This window comes from Mytilus edulis, chromosome 7, assembly GCF_963676685.1.
Source record: "Mytilus edulis chromosome 7, xbMytEdul2.2, whole genome shotgun sequence".
Classification (NCBI taxonomy): domain Eukaryota; kingdom Metazoa; phylum Mollusca; class Bivalvia; order Mytilida; family Mytilidae; genus Mytilus; species Mytilus edulis.
In genome coordinates, this window is record NC_092350.1 from 22,173,547 (window position 1) to 22,194,445 (window position 20,899).

Genomic DNA, 20,899 nt, shown 5'->3' on the forward strand with positions numbered 1-20,899 from the left:
CAATTGTCATTAACTTACCACTAGAGGTTCCTAATAAACTGACCCAATCACAAACTAATACATGAAAAATAAGCAAAATTTCTAAGTCAATAGACCATAACTGAGGGGCGGGGTCAAATAATCTCCATGGTAATGAGATGCGACTTACCACTAGTGGTTTACCATAAACTAGACCTAGGAAAAACAAACTGTAGAAACTTTTCCACTGATCATTGAAAATGAGATAAAGGAGAAATGATACCTGCCAGACAGACATGAAAACTTTACAATCAATCCATACACCATATATAACTGACCTACTACCTATAGTATCTGAGAAATAGACTTTATCATGTAACTTTAGCCTTGATCAATGAAATGAGGTAGAGGTCAGGTGAATCATCTGAGAGACGTATGTTGGGGCTTTTTATATCCGACTACACTAGGTTTTTTCTCGATGTTGAAGGCTGTAAGGTTGCCTATAATTGCTTACATCCACTTCACGTCTTTTTTATCAAGGTAAGCCATTTCTATCAGATTGGAGGGCAGGTGGACATTTTTAAAGCTATAAACCCAGTGCATTTTATGCACCTGTCATAAATCATAAGTTGGTGTGAGTCACAAGTTAGTGTGGTTTGTTTTCTATGAAGATTGACTGTTGGTTTTCCCCGGTTTGATTTGCTTTACACTTGTCATTTTTGAACCCTTTTATAGCTTTCTGTTCAGTGTGAGCCAAGAGTTCCATGTTGAAAGCCATAATTCAACCTATATTTGTTAATTTTTTATACATGTGGACTTGGATCGGGAAATCAAATAATTTCAGTTTGATTTTTTAAAAGGCATCACAGATTGACATACAAAACGACATATATATAAATGAAACTTTTAATGCACAAGTTCATATGTTACAAAGATTACAGAAACATTATCCACCGATATATCACTATATCACAATCTGATTAACACCATTCAAAGTTTCATCAATGTCTGAAAATTTTTCTATTTTTTTTTTCATTATTTTTTTTCTTTTTTTTTTGACAAAAATGCTGGATGCAATCAATACTATCTTTGATTGACTTTTGTGTTTTGTTCAAAGATGTAAATATAAACAAAATCATAGCACTGAATGAATAAACAAAAAATACGTAAGTTACTTGGTATTGAATCAATTCCTGATCAATTTTTGTACAAAAGAGTTCATATCAGTCTCTACAACACCACATTATTAAAGTACAAAAAATCATCTGAGTGAAGCACTTTCATTGGATGTTCATTTTAATCTGTACAATCACAACTTAGGTTTAAACGTTGTTTGCCGTTGAATATTGCCTTGCCACGTCTATAATGGCAGAATTATGCTATTTATACATCAAGTTGTGGACAAAAAAAGAGTGGTCTGACACATACATACATGCATACATACAAATTTATAAGTACCCCTTACGATCAATACAAAATGAATTTACAGTAATTTTAATTTGTATTTTGATGTGAAATGAGGATGTTTAGAATTTTGTTAACAAATGCATGGTTCAAACATGTAAAGCCCAAGGAAAAGAAAAAGCTTTCAAAAACTGTAATCAAATTTGCCCAAAGATCAATTATTAAGAATGCTATCACAAATAAACCACAGTCCACATGCTTAATCATCCACAACTTTATATATATAAAAGCTTCTGACATGCTGTCTATGACACTTGTTGTGTCTGTGGCTTTCCAAAGCCACCTGATGAGCCACCACGATGTCCACCACTTCCACTTCCACGGCCACCTCTCGGAGCTCCTCTTCCTGCTGAAATGAGAATGTGTTATATTTAAAAGCGGAGTAGCATGTGAATCAAATGATTTGATAAACTTGAAGTCTATGTAAAGTTGTATTGTCATTGACCTTCAAATGCCAACTAGAGATTTGGAGTCATTGACCTTCAAATGTCAACTAGAGGTTTGGTCATTGACCTTCAAATGCCAACTAGAGATTTGGAGTCATTGACCTTCAAATACCAACTAGAGATTTGGAGTCATTGACCTTCAAATGCCAACTAGAGATTTGGAGTCATTGACCTTCAAATGTCAACTAGATTTGGAGTCATTGACCTTCAAATGCCAACTAGAGATTTGGAGTCATTGACCTTCAAATGCCAACTAGAGATTTGGAGTCATTGACCTTCAAATGCCAACTAGAGATTTGGAGTCATTGACCTTCAAATGCCAACTAGAGATTTGGAGTCATTGACCTTCAAATGCCAACTAGAGATTTGGAAACTATATGCTATTCCATGAATGATAGGTGTTCCAATGTCGAACTCAATAAATCAGAATTACACACTTATGATCCTTTAAGCAGCTGATATTGCAAGGGAATTAAGCCTATGATACCATATTCATTTTTTGAAACAAGAAAATTTACTGTGACAGTGACCTTGAACTTCGAACTATTTACCCCAAAAGCACAAGAAATTTCCCCCATGCTGGTGTCTTTCACCTTTATCAACAGGAAAACTAAAATTGCATACAGAACCTATTTGTTTGTGACAAACAGACCAAAGAACATGTACAATGTAATGACTGCATGAACAGTTCTTTTTTCAGGGACTACAAAAAGATTAGAAATTCAAAATTTAAAATGCCCAGATGAAAGAACTTCAAAGGACTGACTTTCAAACTCATAAATACAACATTAAAACTCATTGAAGGGATGATTTTTATCTCTTATATAAAAATTCACATTAGTTCTAACTTGTTGACTTGTTTCAGAAATAACTTAGACATAACATTCATCACATGAATGTAATTGTTATGGGTGGCTGAACAAATATCATGCTCCAATAACAAAATTCATGCAAAACAAACATCACTCTCAGCCCATGTACAAGGGAGAGCTGTTTTTGCATGCATCTTAAATGCATTCTTATATTAACAGGGTTGGTGCATAGTTTTCCAAACATCCTTCAATGTATAGTTAATGACCACTTATAAATCTTGAGTTTTATCCGCCATCTCAGATATGATGTTTGTTACTGTATATAGTCAAATCAATAACTACGAATGTTATCAAGACTCAATCATGACCTCTTTTTTTTTGGTATATAAAAATTTGAGTTTTATAATAATATTTTACCAATTAGTTAATTGATATCTTGATTGTTTATGTGTGTGTTTATTATTAGATATTAATTTCTGGAATGACATTAACGCATAAATAGGATTATAACTGTAACAGTATTGTGGATAATACATCTGTGACAATAAAGATGTACAAAGTTGACACGCACCTCCCCGAGGTCCACCTCGTGATTGACCACGTTTAAATCCTCCATCACGATCACGAGAGTAGCTGCCATTGTAACCTTGGTAACCATCAGGACGATAGTTGTCTCTTGGTGGGTAGCCTTGGTAACCACCTAAATAAGTAAATGTTTTACACACAGTTAATCATAATGGTTTAAAAGAGAATAAAATATCAAGAAAATGCATTTTTTTACATACAACTAAGTTTGAATTATATTTGTTGTACAATTAAAGAGTGATCTACTTTGTATCACTACAATATATATACTGCAAAATAATATACATATTTTTAAGGTAGTGTTACAAAATAATGCAAATCTGAAGTGTTGAATACTGTAATTTTTATTGTGATAGTTTTTGTTTACTGCCACTTGGTGAGTATAGCAATATTTACATTCTGATATCTGATACAATTTCAAGAAAAGCTCCATACAGAAATATGAAATAGTAAGTCTTGCATTTTTGTCAATTCTTCATTTGTTAAACTTGGTTCTCTTCTTATATTGGTACACGAAAAACAATAGAAAATCAGTATTATAAATCACTATGAGAATAGACTATTTTTCATATTACTGACTTTTGACTCTGGATTATATAATTTTTTGGACTGGTTACCTTTTCTATGGTAGATCATCTTGCTACCAAGTCAGGTATGAGCTGTCTAAAGAAGTAAAACCAAGCTTCCAATCAGTACAATTTTGGGGAAAAATTAACTGTTTAACAATTCTTTACACAACAAAATCATCTGAAAACAGTAGACTTTCATCTCAAATAACCCAATTATATGTTTGTTTTTACTTTGCTCTTACTTGACCAAGTATCAATCACAGAAAGAGTAACCTCGAGTATATACTCCGGAGTCAAAAGTCAGTTATATGAAAATAGTGGATTAGTTTACAATAATCTAACATACGCTTTGAATTCAAAATTGTGCATATCAAATTATAAGTTTGTTGAAATGTAAATTTAATATTAAAGTTGTCTCGTCTTTTGTATAATGCAAAATCTTTCGTTTGCAACCTATTGACAAGTGATCATGCTAATGCTCTTTAATGCAGTGATCTGGAAGGTTTTTTTCACTATGGGCCCAGGGCCCCTCAAAAAAAAATTCAATGGGCCATTTTAAAAAATAATGGGCCATGTTGTCAAATAAGTGGGCCATTTTATTGACTTCTGTAAAAAAAAAGGTATCAGTATATTTTGGCAAAGAGAAGTTGGTACTTACCTTTATGATTTTAAATAAAATCATGGATATTGTTCCTGTGATTTTTGTAATTTCAATTTCAATGAATATACAATAACTTCTTCAACCCCAACAATATTTAAGTTAACCTTTATTTACAATGTTTAAACTGGTACTGTTGCCTTGTTCATGTTCATGGGTTTTTTTTGTACATTAAATTTGGGTCTTCGTCGATACCATACTTATTCCAGACGTTCCGTATCAGAGGACATTTCAGGCATTTCCTCTGCACTTCTTGTATTATTATAACTTCATCACGGTGACAAGAATAATAGTATAGAGTACCATTAATTCATGGAACAAAACAACAAATTCTGAAGTCATGTTTAAAAAATGTCAAAACGAGCCAAAGACCAAACAATGACGAGGACAGTTAAGCGTCTTTTATTGAGACAAAAACTATATTCCTAAAAAGTCTTTGGGGTTCTTCAATCGAAATAATAGCAAGCTTAACTGAATAAGATTATTATTAGAGTTATATCTCGTCTGTACTAGCCAAATTTCACAAATTTAAAGTTGTTTATAATTTTTTTTTATCATAAATGATGGTTAATTACGTTTTTCGGGTTATCAGTTAGACCGCATGGTTCTATTATTACAATAGGAAAACATTATGGGCCATTTTAAAAAATAATGGCATGATTCTATTATCATAGGGAAACACCCGAGACGTCCCAAAAATAATAGGGAGGAACATTACACAGTTGGGTACACACATGCACATGGCGGCACGGAACATGATCGGAAATAATTTGACGATATCTAAACGTTTCGAAACGAAGTGAAAATAATCGTGCGCCAAGTGGGCGCTTACATTTGTCACTGTATGCGCCATTTCTTGTCAATATGTGCTATAGGCGCAGGGTGCACGTCCTTCCCGATCACTGTTAATGATGGTTTGATTTTACAAATATTAATGTTGGAATATCAAAATAGGTTTCTGATCAGCAGTAAGTATGTGGCAACAATCATTGAAATTCTGTAATCTGTAGAAAAAACAGAAGATAATTTTAGGGCAAGTATGCCATACTAACCTCGGTTTCCACCCCTATAATTGCCTCCTTCTGATCCACGGTTATTTCTGTCTCTGTAGCCATTTGACATTCCACCTCGATCACCACCTCTTCCTCCACGGCTTTTCCACTGGTTACCTCTATAACTATTGCTTGACTGGAAATTTCCTCCTTCAAAAAATTTCATTGCATTAGTGTTAGAAATAAGATGTCTATGCCTTTGATTATTGGTTCAATTTCTTTACTGGTAAATAAAACTTAGTTGTTTCATGAACTTGTTACAAAGGAAAATTTCTGATGTTAAAAGTCACTAATAATGTGAACACCTGGGCATTTAGATACTGCCTTTGAGGGTCAGAAAAAGCGAAGTCACTGATAGGAAAGTGACTTCATTCTCCTAATTGACCAGTAGCCAGGGCCTGCAACAGCTAGGTGAACTATAATCTTGTTAAAATTGCTTTGGTCCAATACAATTATAACAGATATTAAAAGTATAAAAGAATATGTGTCCATGCTGAAATGACCATAAAAATTAGGATCCACTTGAAATTTAAGTTCACCTTACAAGGAATATGTGTATTTTCAAGATTATGTCACCCAAAGAACAGGGTTAACCATAAGTTGAAACCTAAGAATAATACGATAACTGGTTTGGCATAACATTTTCTGTATTAACCCACCAATGTCAATACCAGGTTCCAGTGCGTCCTGTGTCATTAATACATATTCTCAGTTTAATCATTCTTCTTGTCAATATTTGAATCGACTCCAATTTTTGTTAATTGGTTGTAATTACAGTAAAATCAGAGATCAACAAAAAACCTTGATCATGTGATGGTCTTACACTTGTGTGATAAAACCTAAGGAAATCTCAACCTTTTATACGCCTATTACTGGTAATAAATGAGCTCATGTAACCCCCATCTAAAGTAACACACAAATCAATATGTACATTTAATTCACTGATTATTTTTCCTACCTGTACCTACCTTCTGATTGTTCATTTTGTTGTGAGTCTTCCCCATCTGGGTGAGAGGCAGAGTATAACTGAGACTGGAATACTCCGGCATTTGGATTCATGGTAAATTTCTTATCTTGGGACTCGGCGGACTGGGAGTTCTGTTCAAAGAATACAATTTTACATTTTACATTTATTAATTCTAATTTCAAAATTTGTGAATTGTCCTTTCTAACAGTTGTATCACATATTTTGTTTTAAGTGACCATAACTGTCTTTCTTGAATTTCATTTTATCTTAACACAAAGTGTAGAAAGACATAATCTTCTAGTAAAATATTTTTGCATTTTAATATACTGGTTATTCATTGGATACCAATTTTTTTGTATTTTTTATGCATAGAAGTGAACCACAAATTTAAATGCTCAACGAATTCCAAATTTTCTTTAACGTTGTTAGCAGACATTGGTAAAACCATGAAATCACATAGTCAGGAAGAAGGCAAGTTTTCTGCAATCCACAAAAATAATCGATCCAATTTTTAAATCTTCTTTCCTTATAGTCAATATACATCTTTACAAATAAACATGAAAAGGGTTATTTTCCTTACAGACCTATATGCAAGAGAAATCTAAGAATACACAGTTGACTTACAGTTTGTATCCTTAAAGCTGGACCTATTACATGCATACACATACACAATGTATGAAACAATACTCATCAATCCATGGCACAAGATGATGAGAAAATACTTTATCCATCATTATGTTTAAAGCTTGAATCGTACCTGTTGATTGGAATCACGACCAGGTGGCATCTGTGAATGTAATTCAAACTGGGAAATTGTTGAATCGGGCACACTTTGTCCTAAAACTTTTTGTGAAATAGTGTCCTCACTGAATAAAGAGTCACTGTTTTGTCCATATGATTGTGATGAATGCCCAGGTTGTGAATATGACTGTGGTGTTTCTGCTGTCTGTGATAATGATGGTGTTTGTTGCTGCTGATGAACGTCTCCTCCGTAACCCGAGTTGGTGAATGTCTGTGACATACCACTATCGGTCTGTCTTGATTGTGGTCTTCCTGGCATAGGATGTGCTGCTACCACAGCTGGATCCATGTGCGGGGCTGTAAAATATATCAAACATTAGTTTTGATTGTCATAACTACTAGATTCATGTGCGGGGCTGTAAAATATATCAAACATTAGTTTTGATTGTCATAACTACTAGATTCATGTGCGGAGCTGTAAAATATATCAAACATTAGTTTTGATTGTCATAACTACTAGATTCATGTGCGGGGCTGTAAAATATATCAAACTTTAGTTTTGATTGTCATAACTACTAGATTCATGTGCGGAGCTGTAAAATATATCAAACATTAGTTTTGATTGTCATAACTACTAGATTCATGTGCGGGGCTGTAAAATATATCAAACATTAGTTTTGATTGTCATAACTACTAGATTCATGTGCGGGGCTGTAAAAGATATCATACATTAGCTTCGCTTTGATTGTCACAACACCCCGAAGTTGCTGGGTTAATGTCTCACCAATACTTATATGAACTGCATAGCTATACGATTTAGAAAAATATTTTAGTTACACCATGTCAGGTTGAACAAAGTTACAGACCTCATTTCACTAACAAAAGAAAAACTTTTGCTTTTGAATTGGTTGATTTATATTATATACATGTTTTTGAGTAGGAGAGGGAAAATATAATAATTCACCTATCAATAAAAGTAGAGGTTTTCAAAGCATAAAATCTATTTTGCAAACAAATGTTTGACCAATTTAGACAGCAAGCCACTGTCTTGACTGAACCCACTCCTATGATAATATCTAGACCTGCATATACATGGTATCAATCATTATCAAATATACATGCAAGTAAATCTATGTACTCTTCTTGTTCTTTTTTCCCCAGTGAAAACATTAATACGGTTTAAACAATTTCACTTTTTTTAAAAGATATTACAATATACAAATTTCTGATGTAAATTATAGTGCTGTTATTTTTTAATCATCATTTTTCAAATACAAATGTTTTTCATCTGTTACTTTCCTAAACAAACATGTGTATATTGTACCTACACTGGTTTAATATATTGCAGATAACATAAAGAGGTGAGGTATATGTCATAAAAATTGTGCACACACACACAGCAAACAGGCTATGTTATATAAATTAAACTACATGTAAATATTTAAATCTACTAAAACTGTTTGTTTTAATTACTTCAGAATATTGTGATTTTTTATGTGAAATTTTGACCCAATTTCTTTGAGTTTCATGCATCAAAACATTAAGTAATAAAAGTAAAGGTTTAACGAAAAAATTTAAAAGAAATATACAATAAATACTAAGGGCTCTCTTACTAATGTTTTGGTGTCATATCTGCACTTTTTAAACCCTCAAATGATGTTATTTTTTGTATGTTAATTGTATATATTATTTAATTCACAGCAAACCAATACTTACAACAGTCCATGGCTGACAGCTGGAGACTAACACCTAATAATTATCAACAATTCATTCATACTCTGGTGCACGACTCTTAACATGCCAAACTTAAAAGGACAGAAACATCCTCGTACCATAAAGAGTAAAATAGTAATTGGATTTATTTCAAAATTTATGAAGATCAAACAATTTATTTAACTACAAAAGTAGAAATTAGGGCAGTAAAAATAATTAAAATAAATGAGTACAGTATTCCTCAAAATTGGGATTATTTTTCAGTTTATAATGTTTATAATCTTAGAGCAAACAATACAGGAAAACAACAAATGTTCCCCTTCTCCTATTTCTGTTTATAATTGTTTCTTTACAAGATACATTTTGTACTTGGAGAAAGGAAAGACATATTTATGATATTTCCTATAAATACTAGTACTTTATGATCTCAATTTACTTTAAACTGTTTCAGAAAGGGGTTTAAAGGGTAGTCATAATCCATATCTGGTGGAGGCTTCTATTTTCCCATATTAAATTCTTACGGTATTATATAATATGTTTTCCTGGTATAAAGGTATGGATTTATTATTTTTCCTTCTCCTCAATGCTCCTCTTTTCAACATTAAATTATGAAATAGCTGTGTCAACACAATCAAAATTACATCAAACCTCATATCATACCCTAAAACTGTTTTCTCTTAACTCTAAAATTATTATAAATCAAACATTTATTCCATAAAGCTTTCACACAAAAAAGAATAAAAAGCATGCCTGTTTGCTATAAGAGTCAAATCAAAGTAAACTTTAGGTGGGTGAACTCCAAATGCTTTTAGTATATTACAATGAACACTGTAAAGTGAGGAATTTTGCAGACTTCAAAATTTCAAACTTTATAGGACCAAACATATTTGTCAGGTTACTATTTTCTTAAATTCTCATTTTTGCCTTCCTAAGAAATCAAATTTGCACAAGATTTGTTCTGAAAATTAATCCTAATCCCAAAATTTCCATAAATGGAAACCTTGCAAAGTTTTTCTCACTTTACAGTATAGTCACAGTGGGAGAACCAATAACAGCTGAAGTGAGACAGGCATATGCTGTGTATTAATTGCATATCTTACATTCCATATCTATTGTTGATTCTTGTAAAAAATTAAAGTTGCCTTGTACTGAAGAGACTATTTCTTGGAATGGTCGCTGGCGTTGGTAAGATACATCTTGTTGTGTTGTTGTTGCCGTTGGAGCTTCTGAGAAAAAAGAATCTGGGTCCTGTAAATTGTTCATTGGTGGTTGTCCATTTTCTGTTGTCATTTCAGGTTGTTCTTCAGACACATCTGGTGGTAATGCAGACTGAACTTCTACAGAGTCTGGTTCAGGAACTTCCTGAGCGTTGACAACCACAAATTCCTGTTCAGTATTGCACTCCTCTGCAGTTTCTTCCTTGAGAGCTTGTTCAAAGTAGCCACACCCACTTATATCATCAATGAGTGCCTTTAATACCTTGTATGTTGTTCCTACTACTTCTTTCTCCTTTGCATCAATTAAGTTGACTACATGATCTGCGGCAGTGGTTAGTTGAGCTAGATGATCCTTGTCAGCTTCCCGAGATGGATTAATCAGTTTATACAAATCGTCCAACTGATTCAAATTTTCTTCCGACAAAACCTGTAATAAAGATTGCACTTTAAAACATGGCATGGCATTTAATTATAATTAGATTCTGAAACTTATATATTGAAGAGTGAATTTCTTTTAACAAATTTTCCAGATCGTTATATTTCATGCATTTAGAAGCAAAAAAAATATTGCAAGAGTACAGTGACATGTCTTGTGTCTGTTGTGTGAGAGCATATTAAAATATTTCTTAAAATATCAGGTTAGTACAAAGCACTGTCATTTTGTCTTAGGTTCTATTTTATTCTTTTCCATGTAATTATTGCAAATTTAAAATGTTTATAGAAACTTGTAAAAATACATATTTAATTACTAGGAATAGTTGTAATATGATCAAAGCACCAAAGATATGATAACTTCGTGCTTAACGCCAAACTAACCACCTCTCAATCCATGTCATTGCATGTGTGCATGTCTGAAAATAACTTTTTACTGAACCTAGACCTAAAAATATCATTACTTACCACAGCTCCATGTCTACCTTTCTGGAAGTCACTTCTCACTTGATCTGAACCTAGACCGTCAAGAAGATTTTGAACTCTCAACATCTCCTTCACACGTTTAAGTTCAGCAGTCTGACGTTCTAACTTTTCCTTCTTTGCATGCTTCTTGTTGTACTTTTCAGCCTAAAATAAGAAATGCCCTATCAAATATAAAGTAACTTTCTTGGAGCATTTGAAAACTGTTAAACCTATTCAAAACTTCAATTTGAAAGCCTTCAACGTAACACTGGCAAAAGTGTGAAATGCAAAATCTGAACAAATATTAAGTTAGGTTAAAAAAAAAATATATGTCTGTTTCCTGCTTCCAAGGCAAATAAATCAGGGTCGGTAGGTCGGGATTTTTTTTTTTTTTTTTTTTTTTTTTTTTCATTTTGGCACTCCCTGTCAGATTTGCAGTCGGTTACATGTCATGTTTGGTTAGGGTCCTGTACCCCAAAATAATTTAATCCCTAATCCTTCCAGTGCTGACATTTTTTAAACCTTAATTGTAGCACATTTGTGCTGGGAGCTGCCATTTTGATTGTTTGGGCATAGTAAAATACGGATCTGGATCGGACCGGAAATGAATTTTTCCGGACCGGAAACAATTTTTTTCCGGATTTGAATAAAAAGATCTAGGGTCGGGGGTTTGAGTCAGGGTCGGTCGGGAAACAGGAAACAGACATATATTTTTTTTTGGCCTTATATATAATATATCATTATGCAATGAAAGGAAATCTGTGTTGAAGCCTTATATTTGAATATCTATGAACTGAAAAGAAGGTATCAGGTGTAGAAATTATAGTTAGGAGCAGCAAGGTTAAATATTTTCAGAAACCTATGAAATGATAATTATAGCGCCATTTTTGTTTGTTCAGTTTGTTAAATGGTTTCTTTATGTAAAGGCAAACTATACAATTTTAAAATTGTGTCTTTTAATTTAGAACTACCACATGCTTAAACATAAATTTTTCTGTAACTGTAATTTTGACCTTCGTTTTACATTAATGTTATTTCAGCTTGCAAGTTTAAAGGAAGCAATGATCATTCAATTTCAACACACTGGCATGAAATTATAATTATAAACAATAAAAGATTTATCTTACATCAGCATTGATGGAAAGAAACTGCTTCATAAGCTCTTGAGCAAAGATCAAGTTCTGATCAACTTCATTGTACTTGTCTACTGCAACCTGCAAAAAATTATTATTTTATAGATCATAATACATCTCACATTATTTAACAGTCAAAATTTCACAAGCACTAACGTATCATGTTTATTCCTCTTTTTTTAATTTCATTTTTTTGGGTAAAATATATATGTTTCCTTTTTCATAACATTTCAATCATTTTTTGCATTCACAATTTGCTACAACATTTGTACAATAGGAAACAATGTGACAATGATTGAATTTAGTAGTGTCAACCCTGTGATTATGACCAGTGTGTATAGCAAATCCCAAATACACCCGCTTGTTGGTGCGCCTGACAGACATGAAATGTACAGGTATTAAAGGTAAAATGTGAAATATAATGCCATGACTAAAAGGAAATCACATTGGATGGTTCCGGAATTTATTAATTTGTCTAATTGCTTATTGTTTGAAACAATAATCGATGTAAAAGGGTAAAATTTTCAGTATACCCTATCAAGTATATATACCCTTATATAAGTTTGACTTCTAGCTTTCTTCAGTTATACGTTGATTAGGTGAACAAAAAAATCATTTTAAATGGTCTTTAGATTTAGTAGTGTAGATACAATGCAGTCTTCACGACAAACTTTTAAATCTACAGGCCCGGAGCTCAAGTTTTGAAATTTTTTAGTTAGATTCTGTTGGCCTGTAGATATGATTTTTACAGGCCTGAGAGCAATTTTACTAGCCTGGGTTGCCACTCAGTGTGAAGACTGACAATGTCATGGTATTTAGTATGTTTGCAGTCCAAATGTTGCACTTAAATAACAGATAAAACTTGAATAAGTATACTACAGCTCATTTGGATGCAATCTTTTCAACCAGTCAATTGTAGAAGTGGAGAAAACTAGTGGATGGTACCATATGCCCATCCTTGTGTAGGGATATGTTGCTTCTTTTATATCATAGTAATTGAACATACAATACCTTGAGAATGATAAGCTTAAGCTATTGTTTTAATAATTCTACGAAACCTTTTGTTTAAATTTGAGTGAAAAGACATATGCATTAGACTGTGGTCCTGTCCCGTCTGTCCACCCAAATTTTGAAAAATTTACAATATTTCACTGATGGGTAGATGGTGAAAGAAAATATCACCTGATCTGTAGTATATACATTCACATGTATCATACACTACTATACCTGCTGGTCTTTCTCCAAAGGAATTCCTTTATCCTGCTTCTCCCTGTAAGCATCCAACTTCCCCTGAAAAATAAGCAGAATTTATATACATATATATATCATGCATAATGTATACATCAATTTATAATTTCAAATATTTTTGCATTGTCTTCAATCTGCAAAAAAATATCTGAGTTCAAGAGTTCAATCAATTAAAATCTACAGGTATAATGAACTCAACTTAATCCCCTGTCCTATAACAAACCCAAACCGAACACTATATTAAAGAAGGTTGTTTTCCCAATGCATTTACATTAGACATGTTAGATTTATAATAGCACTCTATATCAGGGATCTCCATGACCTGTTTAACGATGGCCCCCGCCATCGTTCAAATGTCTTGCGCCATCGTCAAATGACTTGCGCCATCGTCAAATGACTTGCGCCATCGTTAAATTGTCTTGCGCCATCGTTAAATTGTCTTGCTCCATCGTTAAATTGTCTTCCGCCATCGTTCAAAACATCATCGTTTTTTGCAGCCCGACGCCATTTTTTTTATCAATTATTATCAAATGCATGTAATTGCATAACCCTTAGGCTTTTTATGTTATAATCCAATACAGTTCTAACGCCTGAGGTATATCCGGATTAAGATCGCTAATCACTTGTACCTGAGCTTGTACAGGTAGATCAACAAACCACACAGGAAAATAGTATCTGAGGATAGACGATCCAATTGTCGAATTAATCAACTAAGTTTTAGCAAATGATTATGATAATTCAGTGTTCTAGGATTCCCATTACCCGTTACCTGGGGTAAGTGGATTAGGACAACGGGTAAGTCATTTTTTAGCCTTTGTCACCCGGTGGTAAGTCAATTTTCAAGTTCGGGGAAGCCGAAAAACTCTTGAAATTTCCCGGTCCTCATCAATTTTCCCATATCTGCTTTTTATTTTTATTAAATCATGAGAAAAAACTTTGATAAAAGATCGAAGATTTTGTCGATGTCTATCGGCGCTTTTATTCAAGCACTCGTTTACTAGGTGTAATCAAGCGCAAAAGGGACCACATTCTTCTCCTATCATTCTTAAAGTCGGTCACGGTGTCGGTAAAATCGGAAAATCCGGATTGATAACTGGTGCTTAAATCGGGACATAAACAATTTTTTTTCTTGTCATCGGAGGAAAATAAACTTACAGTTGCATTTATTATAGCTCTTAATAAATGACATAGTAATAACTATAACATATTTGTCAAATTTAGTAAGAAATCGTTTTTTTTGCGCCGTCCGCATTGGTTGGCGGATTTAACTTTTAGATGTGGGTAAGTAATTTTTTTATTGATCTTACCCGTGGTAAGTCAAGGTGCCAAAAAAATCCTAGAACACTGTAATTCATCATAATTTAGATTAAATAAAAAAAATAATAATCCAGTTACAAAGAAAACAGTTTAACAAGTCGAACACGTGCTTTATTCTGTCTTACGCAATCAGCATCCCCCTTTTTTTAAGAAGTACAAAATAAGACAGTAAATATTATTTCATTGCAAATAAATTGAATACTGCTGTAACGATAATTAAGAATTACTTTAAAAGTTTAAAAGTATAAACTTAAATATTTCCTGTAAAGAAATATCGTATCGTAATTCCGAATTCATTTCGTATATTACAATCAAATTGATATAGAGGATTGATACATCCGCGTTTCCGGTTTCTATTCAGACTCGAAAGATGCATGTTGCACAGCATCAATTTGACAGATAAAGTCATTAAAAACGTTTTCATTTGTGAATGTTTGCTTTACAACTCTCTTTAACCTTTTACATAACCCGTACGAATCGTTTTGTTGTTGCTTCAAATCAGCCATACCGGTAATGGGTTCTGAATTTGACAACTGTCCATGAAAAATAAGCTCCACATCATTTGATTTTTAACCCCCATAACAATTACCAACCAGGTGCTCCGTAGGGCGCAGCTTTATACGACCGCAGAGGTCGAACCCTGAACAGTTGGGGCAAGTATGGACAAAACATTCTAGCGTGATACAGCTCTGAATTTGGATTGTGATCAAATTTTTGACATTACATGTTTTTTTTTTACACAAAACAAATGTCAAGATTTTACAAATTTTACAATTAAAGATTTCTTCTTCAAACTTTTTAAATCTAAAATTAAATAGTTGACACAGCATAGGTTTCTGACACAGAATGAATGTGGTCTAATGAACTTAAAAGGTTTGTTTTTGCCTTTTAGCAATTCACTATGCTGTTGAATATTAATCCTCTCAAAAAAATGTTTGAAGAAATTTTCTTTTTATTTATGAAATTTGAAATGAAAAAAATTTAACCCCCCCCCCCTTTTTTCACATCCCCGTTTCCCTTTTTCCAAAACTGATATCAATTCAAATTTCTAATGGAGTTTGCAACAATAACTACTCTTTTAAATACATCATAAAATATTAAAATGTAAAATAAAGTGCTTGTTATCACTGAATGGTAAAGATTGGTTGGTAGTAAAAGTGAATATACATTGTTTATTGTATAAAACAATAAAAAAAACTTCATCAGCAACATTTTATATTGGCAAATTTCCAATGAAGTTATTTACATAAAGTTATTGGCAAATAAAAATAGAAAATGACATCATAGTCATGTCTGGCAAATGTCCAACATACATTATCTAAAAACATTTTAGATAAGATAAGGAAATAAGATGTAAAAAAACTGCTTGTTATCACTGAATGGTAAAGATTATTTTAATTTATCAGTTGGTAGTAAAAAGTGAATATACATTGTATATTGTATATAACAAAGATTTAAGTTGATTCTGGACAAAGAAAGATAACTCCAATTAAAAAAAATCTTGCTATTGCACAATATTTTGCAATTAAATATTTCTTGCTTACTATTCTGGACAAAGAAAGATAACTCTAATTAATAAAAAATTTGCTATTTCATAATATTGTGCAATTAGATATTTCTTGCCATTGCGCAATACTGTGCGATTGAAAAGACTTGCTATTGCACAATACTTAATATAATAATTTTAGATCCTGATTTGGACCAACTTGAAAACTGGGCCCATAATAAAAAATCTAAGTACATTTTTGGATTCAGCATATCAAAGAACCGCAAGATTTCAATTTTTGTTAAAATCAGACTAAGTTTAATTTTGGACCCTTTGGACTTTAGTGTAGACCAATTTGAAAACAGGACCAAAAATGAAGAATCTACATACACAGTTAGATTTGGTATATCAAAGAACCCCATTTATTCAATTTTTGATGAAATCAAACAAAGTTTAATTTTGGACCCCGATTTGGACCAACTTGAAAACTGGGCCAATAATCAAGAATCTAAGTACATTTTTATATTCAGCATATCAAAGAACCTAACTGATTCATTTTTTGTCAAAATCAAACTAAGTTTAATTTTGGACCCTTTGGACCTTAATGTAGACCAATTTGAAAACGGGACCAAAAGTTAAGAATCTACATACACAGTCATGACAGTTAGATTCGGCATATCAAAGAACCCCAATTATTCAATTTTGATGAAATCAAACAAAGTTTTAATTTTGGACCCTTTGGGCCCCTTATTCTATTGGGACCAAAACTCCCAAAATCAATACCAACCTTCCTTTTATGGTCATAAACCTTGTGTTTAAATTTCATAGATTTCTATTTACTTATACTAACGTTATGGTGTGAAAACCAAGTAAAATGCTTATTTGGGTCCCTTTTTGGCCCCTAATTCCTAAACTGTTGGGACCTAAACTCCCAAAATCAATACCAACCTTCCTTTTGTAGTCATTAACATTGTGTTTAAATTTCATTGATTTCTATTTACTTAAACTAAAGTTATTGTGCGAAAACCAAGAATAATGCTTATTTGGGCCCTTTTTTGGCCCCTAATTCCTAACTGTTGAAACCAAAACTCCCAAAATCAATCCCAACCGTTCTTTTGTGGTCATAAACCTTGTGTCAAAATTTCATAGATTTCTATTAACTAAAACTAAAGTTATAGTGCGAAAACCACGAAAATGCTTATTTGGGCCCTTTTTGGCCCCTTATTCCTAAAATGTTGGGACCAAAACTCCCAAAATCATTACCAACCTTCCTTTTGTGGTCATAAACCTTGTGTTAAAATTTCATAGATTTCCATTCACTTTTACTAAAGTTAGAGTGCGAAAACTAAAAGTATTCGGACAACGACGCCAACGTGATAGCAATATACGACGAAAAATTTTTCAAATTTTGCGGTCGTATAAAAATACAAGAAATCTACATGGGGACCTTCATGACAGCTTTTGGTCATTCTCGACGAAAGGGGGACCATGAAGACTTGGCATTTGAATGGTTAAAAACGGCAATAAATGAAAATATTGATACTTCTAATTCTATAATGAAAATTCAAATAAATATAATTTAAATAAGCAATGATTTAGCATGTTCACAATTCCTTTATAGAGGGATAAATTACTTCCGATCGCGCTACACTGTACAGCGTAGACACGGTTTGTAATGTGAAAGTTTCTCCATCGTTCAATTTTCATCCATGGAGATCCCTGCTATATCATGATCATTAACCATTTTAAATGCTTTTAACATGTTTAAGCATCACAAATCATAAATGATTGTTTTCATTAAGGTTGATTTCACCTTCAGGCTTAAACTAAAGATGAACCTTAAAATTTATGTCTAGTTCCTTGTCTCCTTGCTTTATCAAACAGGTCACAACACACTGCCACTGGGCAAGTTTATCTCCCTAGGCTTCCTGATTTTGTCTTAAAGTAAAGATGCATGTACATGTAAAACAATAAATTTGTGTACCCCTCATTTTTCAAAAAAGTTCTCTAAATGTCACCTCATGATTTTAATGTAGAAATTGCGATAAAAAACGGAAATTTATGGAAAAGAGAAAAAATTTATTGCGTCTATTCACTTTAGAGGATTTGCTCTTATGCACACAACAGTAAGAAATTGGGACCCTGATTACAGAGTTGATGATACAGTGTCTTATCATTTCACTAAGTTGTGGAAGATTCTCATAAATGGGTTCTCAATTTCTTTTATAGTCGCCGTCAGCTGAAATTCGTAGCGGTTATCGGTAAAAATAATCTAAACTATCAATCGCGTTCACTCAAGATATAGTTTTTCATATTCCATTCATAAATCGCATAAAGAAAAACCACTACTGACCTACCTTTTAAGTGATCACACTGTAATAATCCTGACCTTCACATTTTCCAGAATATTTTCCATTGTAATTCCGCCATCTTCGTTTCTATGAGGATCATTTGTTTACATATGACATTCGTCACTGTAGGCAGATTCCTGAAATGTTCCTTTCATTGATGTGATAAGGTTTCCCGCGCTTTATGCAAATTTTATGAAATTGAACTCCACGGAAACACTTCCGGTAAAAACAATGGCTGATTCCACCATTCAAAATCGTCTATGAAAAAGTGAAGGTCAGGATTATTACAGTGTGATCACTTAAAAGGTAGGTCAGTAGTAGTCCAAATAATTATGACGTCTTGAAAGGCTATTATAATTTTTTTCTTTGACGCCTTACATCAACGTCATAACGCCAAACTCATATATTCAGTTGGACTTTGATAGCGAATTTACTGCTTTATAAAAACGTTTAGCTGATTTCTCCTCAAGATGCTTCATTTAAGGTGTATAAAATATATTTTTGAACCAAACTCGGTACATTTTGACCAACCTGAATTTCCGGATAATGTAAAACAATGGTTCCGGAAATTCGGGTTTTACCGAGTTTGGTGTAAAAATTATATTATAATCTCCTAAAAAGAAATCCGACAAACGTTTTAAAAAATGCAGTCGACATGTTCCCGCCTCGGATGGAATTGTTACTTATATTATTATTTCTGTAGGGATTAATTGGAAATATTTTCGTAAAACAAACACATAAAAGGTAAGAATTTTTATATATGCATTTTGTTTTAGCCTTCTTTGAAAATTTGATGGCTAAATTGGGTCTCAAAGTTGAGAGCAAAATATGCTCTCAAAGTCCAACCGAAAATGGCGGCTTCAGCATTATGACGTCGAAGTAAGGCGTCAAAGAAAAAAATTATAATAGCCTTTCAAGACGTCATAATTATTTGGACTAGGTCAGTAGTGGTTTTTCTTTATGCGATTTATGAATGGAATGTGAAAAACTATATCTCGAGTGAACGCGATTGATAGTTTAGATTATTTTTACCGATAACCGCTACGAATTTCAGCTGACGGCGACTATAAGGAGTAATATACCCCAAAATAATTTTTGAAGATCTTCCTCAGTCTGATTTAAGAATTAAAAATGAACTCTTTACAGTAGTTTGAAAGAATTAAATCTTGCTTTGAAATATACGGCTTTCTTTATAAAATGATGTTAAGTTATCAAAAATCGACTTCTTGTAATACGACCGTTTTGGAATCATAAGGAACCTTGCATTTTTAATACGTTTCCGGTTTTGTCCGCCATTTTGTCTAGTAAATGCGTCATGACCATTTTTGAACAAAACTAAATAGTCTTTGTACATATAATCCAAAAGATAACAACAAAAGTATGAAAAGCGGCATCTTTAATCATCAATCTTTAACGCCATGACACATATAATAAACTGTTATAATTATCGATTGAGAATACACGAAGAAACCGAAGTTGCTAGGGTCGAATTCCTATGAGCAAATGAATAGTTCACAATGATTTACCTTTCTTTTTTCAAGATTTCGAACTTTTTTTTCCAAAACTGCTAGGATCTGTTTCATTGGATCCCCAGCATCCGAATTGACTTGTTTCTCTGCTTTTGTAGAGGCGGCAGGCATCGTTCAACGGCAACAACTCGACATAGATTTTTCACGTGCTTCGATAATTTTCGTAGTTCCTCAGTCTTAAGACTACGGAGTTTTGATTCCTCAAATACAAGAGAGGGTTAAATATGTCAAAAGTAAACTTGAAAGGCACGAATTTTAGGAAAATAAGAGATTGAGAATAAATTGAAACATTATTTGAATCCAAATTAAATAAATTTATGAAGCACCGAGTAGACTGGATACCTGTTTAACTTTGAGCGAAGTGCAAGGAAATTCCAGATGAAAATAAGAATGAGGTAAACATTCTGTTATAAATATAAATCACCAGATTGGAGCACTCCTTTACCGACCGTGCCAAGGTCGTTAAACACTTCCATTTGTTGGAGCACTCCACTTTGGAAAAGAGTCTTTATATCAGAACCAGTAGTTATATAAGAAAAACAGGTAATAATATTTGGAACACATTATATTCAATAAAACGTGATTTCTTGTCCTAGCCACTTAAAAAAAATGTTATTGATCTATACACTGAGTTATTTTTTGTACAGTCAGCACATTGAATTAGATCTAACTTGCATTTTTAAGCAAAGAAACATGCTATTTTTAGAGGGATTAATCGGTTATTGATACCTGAATGGTTCAAAATAACCAAAATGG

General features: G+C 32.8%; 1 protein-coding gene across 7 annotated transcripts; it reads right to left on the bottom strand.

Moving 5' to 3' along the window:
- Positions 1-852: 852 nt before the first annotated feature.
- On the bottom strand, positions 853-20,338 carry LOC139481083 (caprin-1-like). Of its 7 annotated transcripts, none has more exons than XM_071264170.1 (11): positions 20,141-20,336; positions 13,440-13,502; positions 12,207-12,293; positions 11,083-11,244; positions 10,066-10,609; positions 8,969-9,001; positions 7,269-7,609; positions 6,513-6,642; positions 5,545-5,694; positions 3,252-3,380; positions 853-1,768 (listed from the first exon to the last, which is right to left on the bottom strand). In XM_071264170.1, the coding sequence occupies exons 1-11, from the start codon at positions 20,252-20,254 to the stop codon at positions 1,668-1,670; spliced, it is 1,854 nt and encodes a 617-aa protein (XP_071120271.1). In that variant the 5' UTR covers positions 20,255-20,336; the 3' UTR covers positions 853-1,667. The 7 variants fall into 7 exon arrangements, 4 of the variants coding, with proteins under 4 accessions (XP_071120271.1, XP_071120270.1, XP_071120273.1 ...); XM_071264169.1 differs by having other exon boundaries at positions 853-1,771; XR_011654556.1 differs by lacking the exon at positions 8,969-9,001 and having other exon boundaries at positions 853-1,915; positions 2,243-3,380; positions 20,141-20,338.
- Positions 20,339-20,899: the final 561 nt, after the last annotated feature.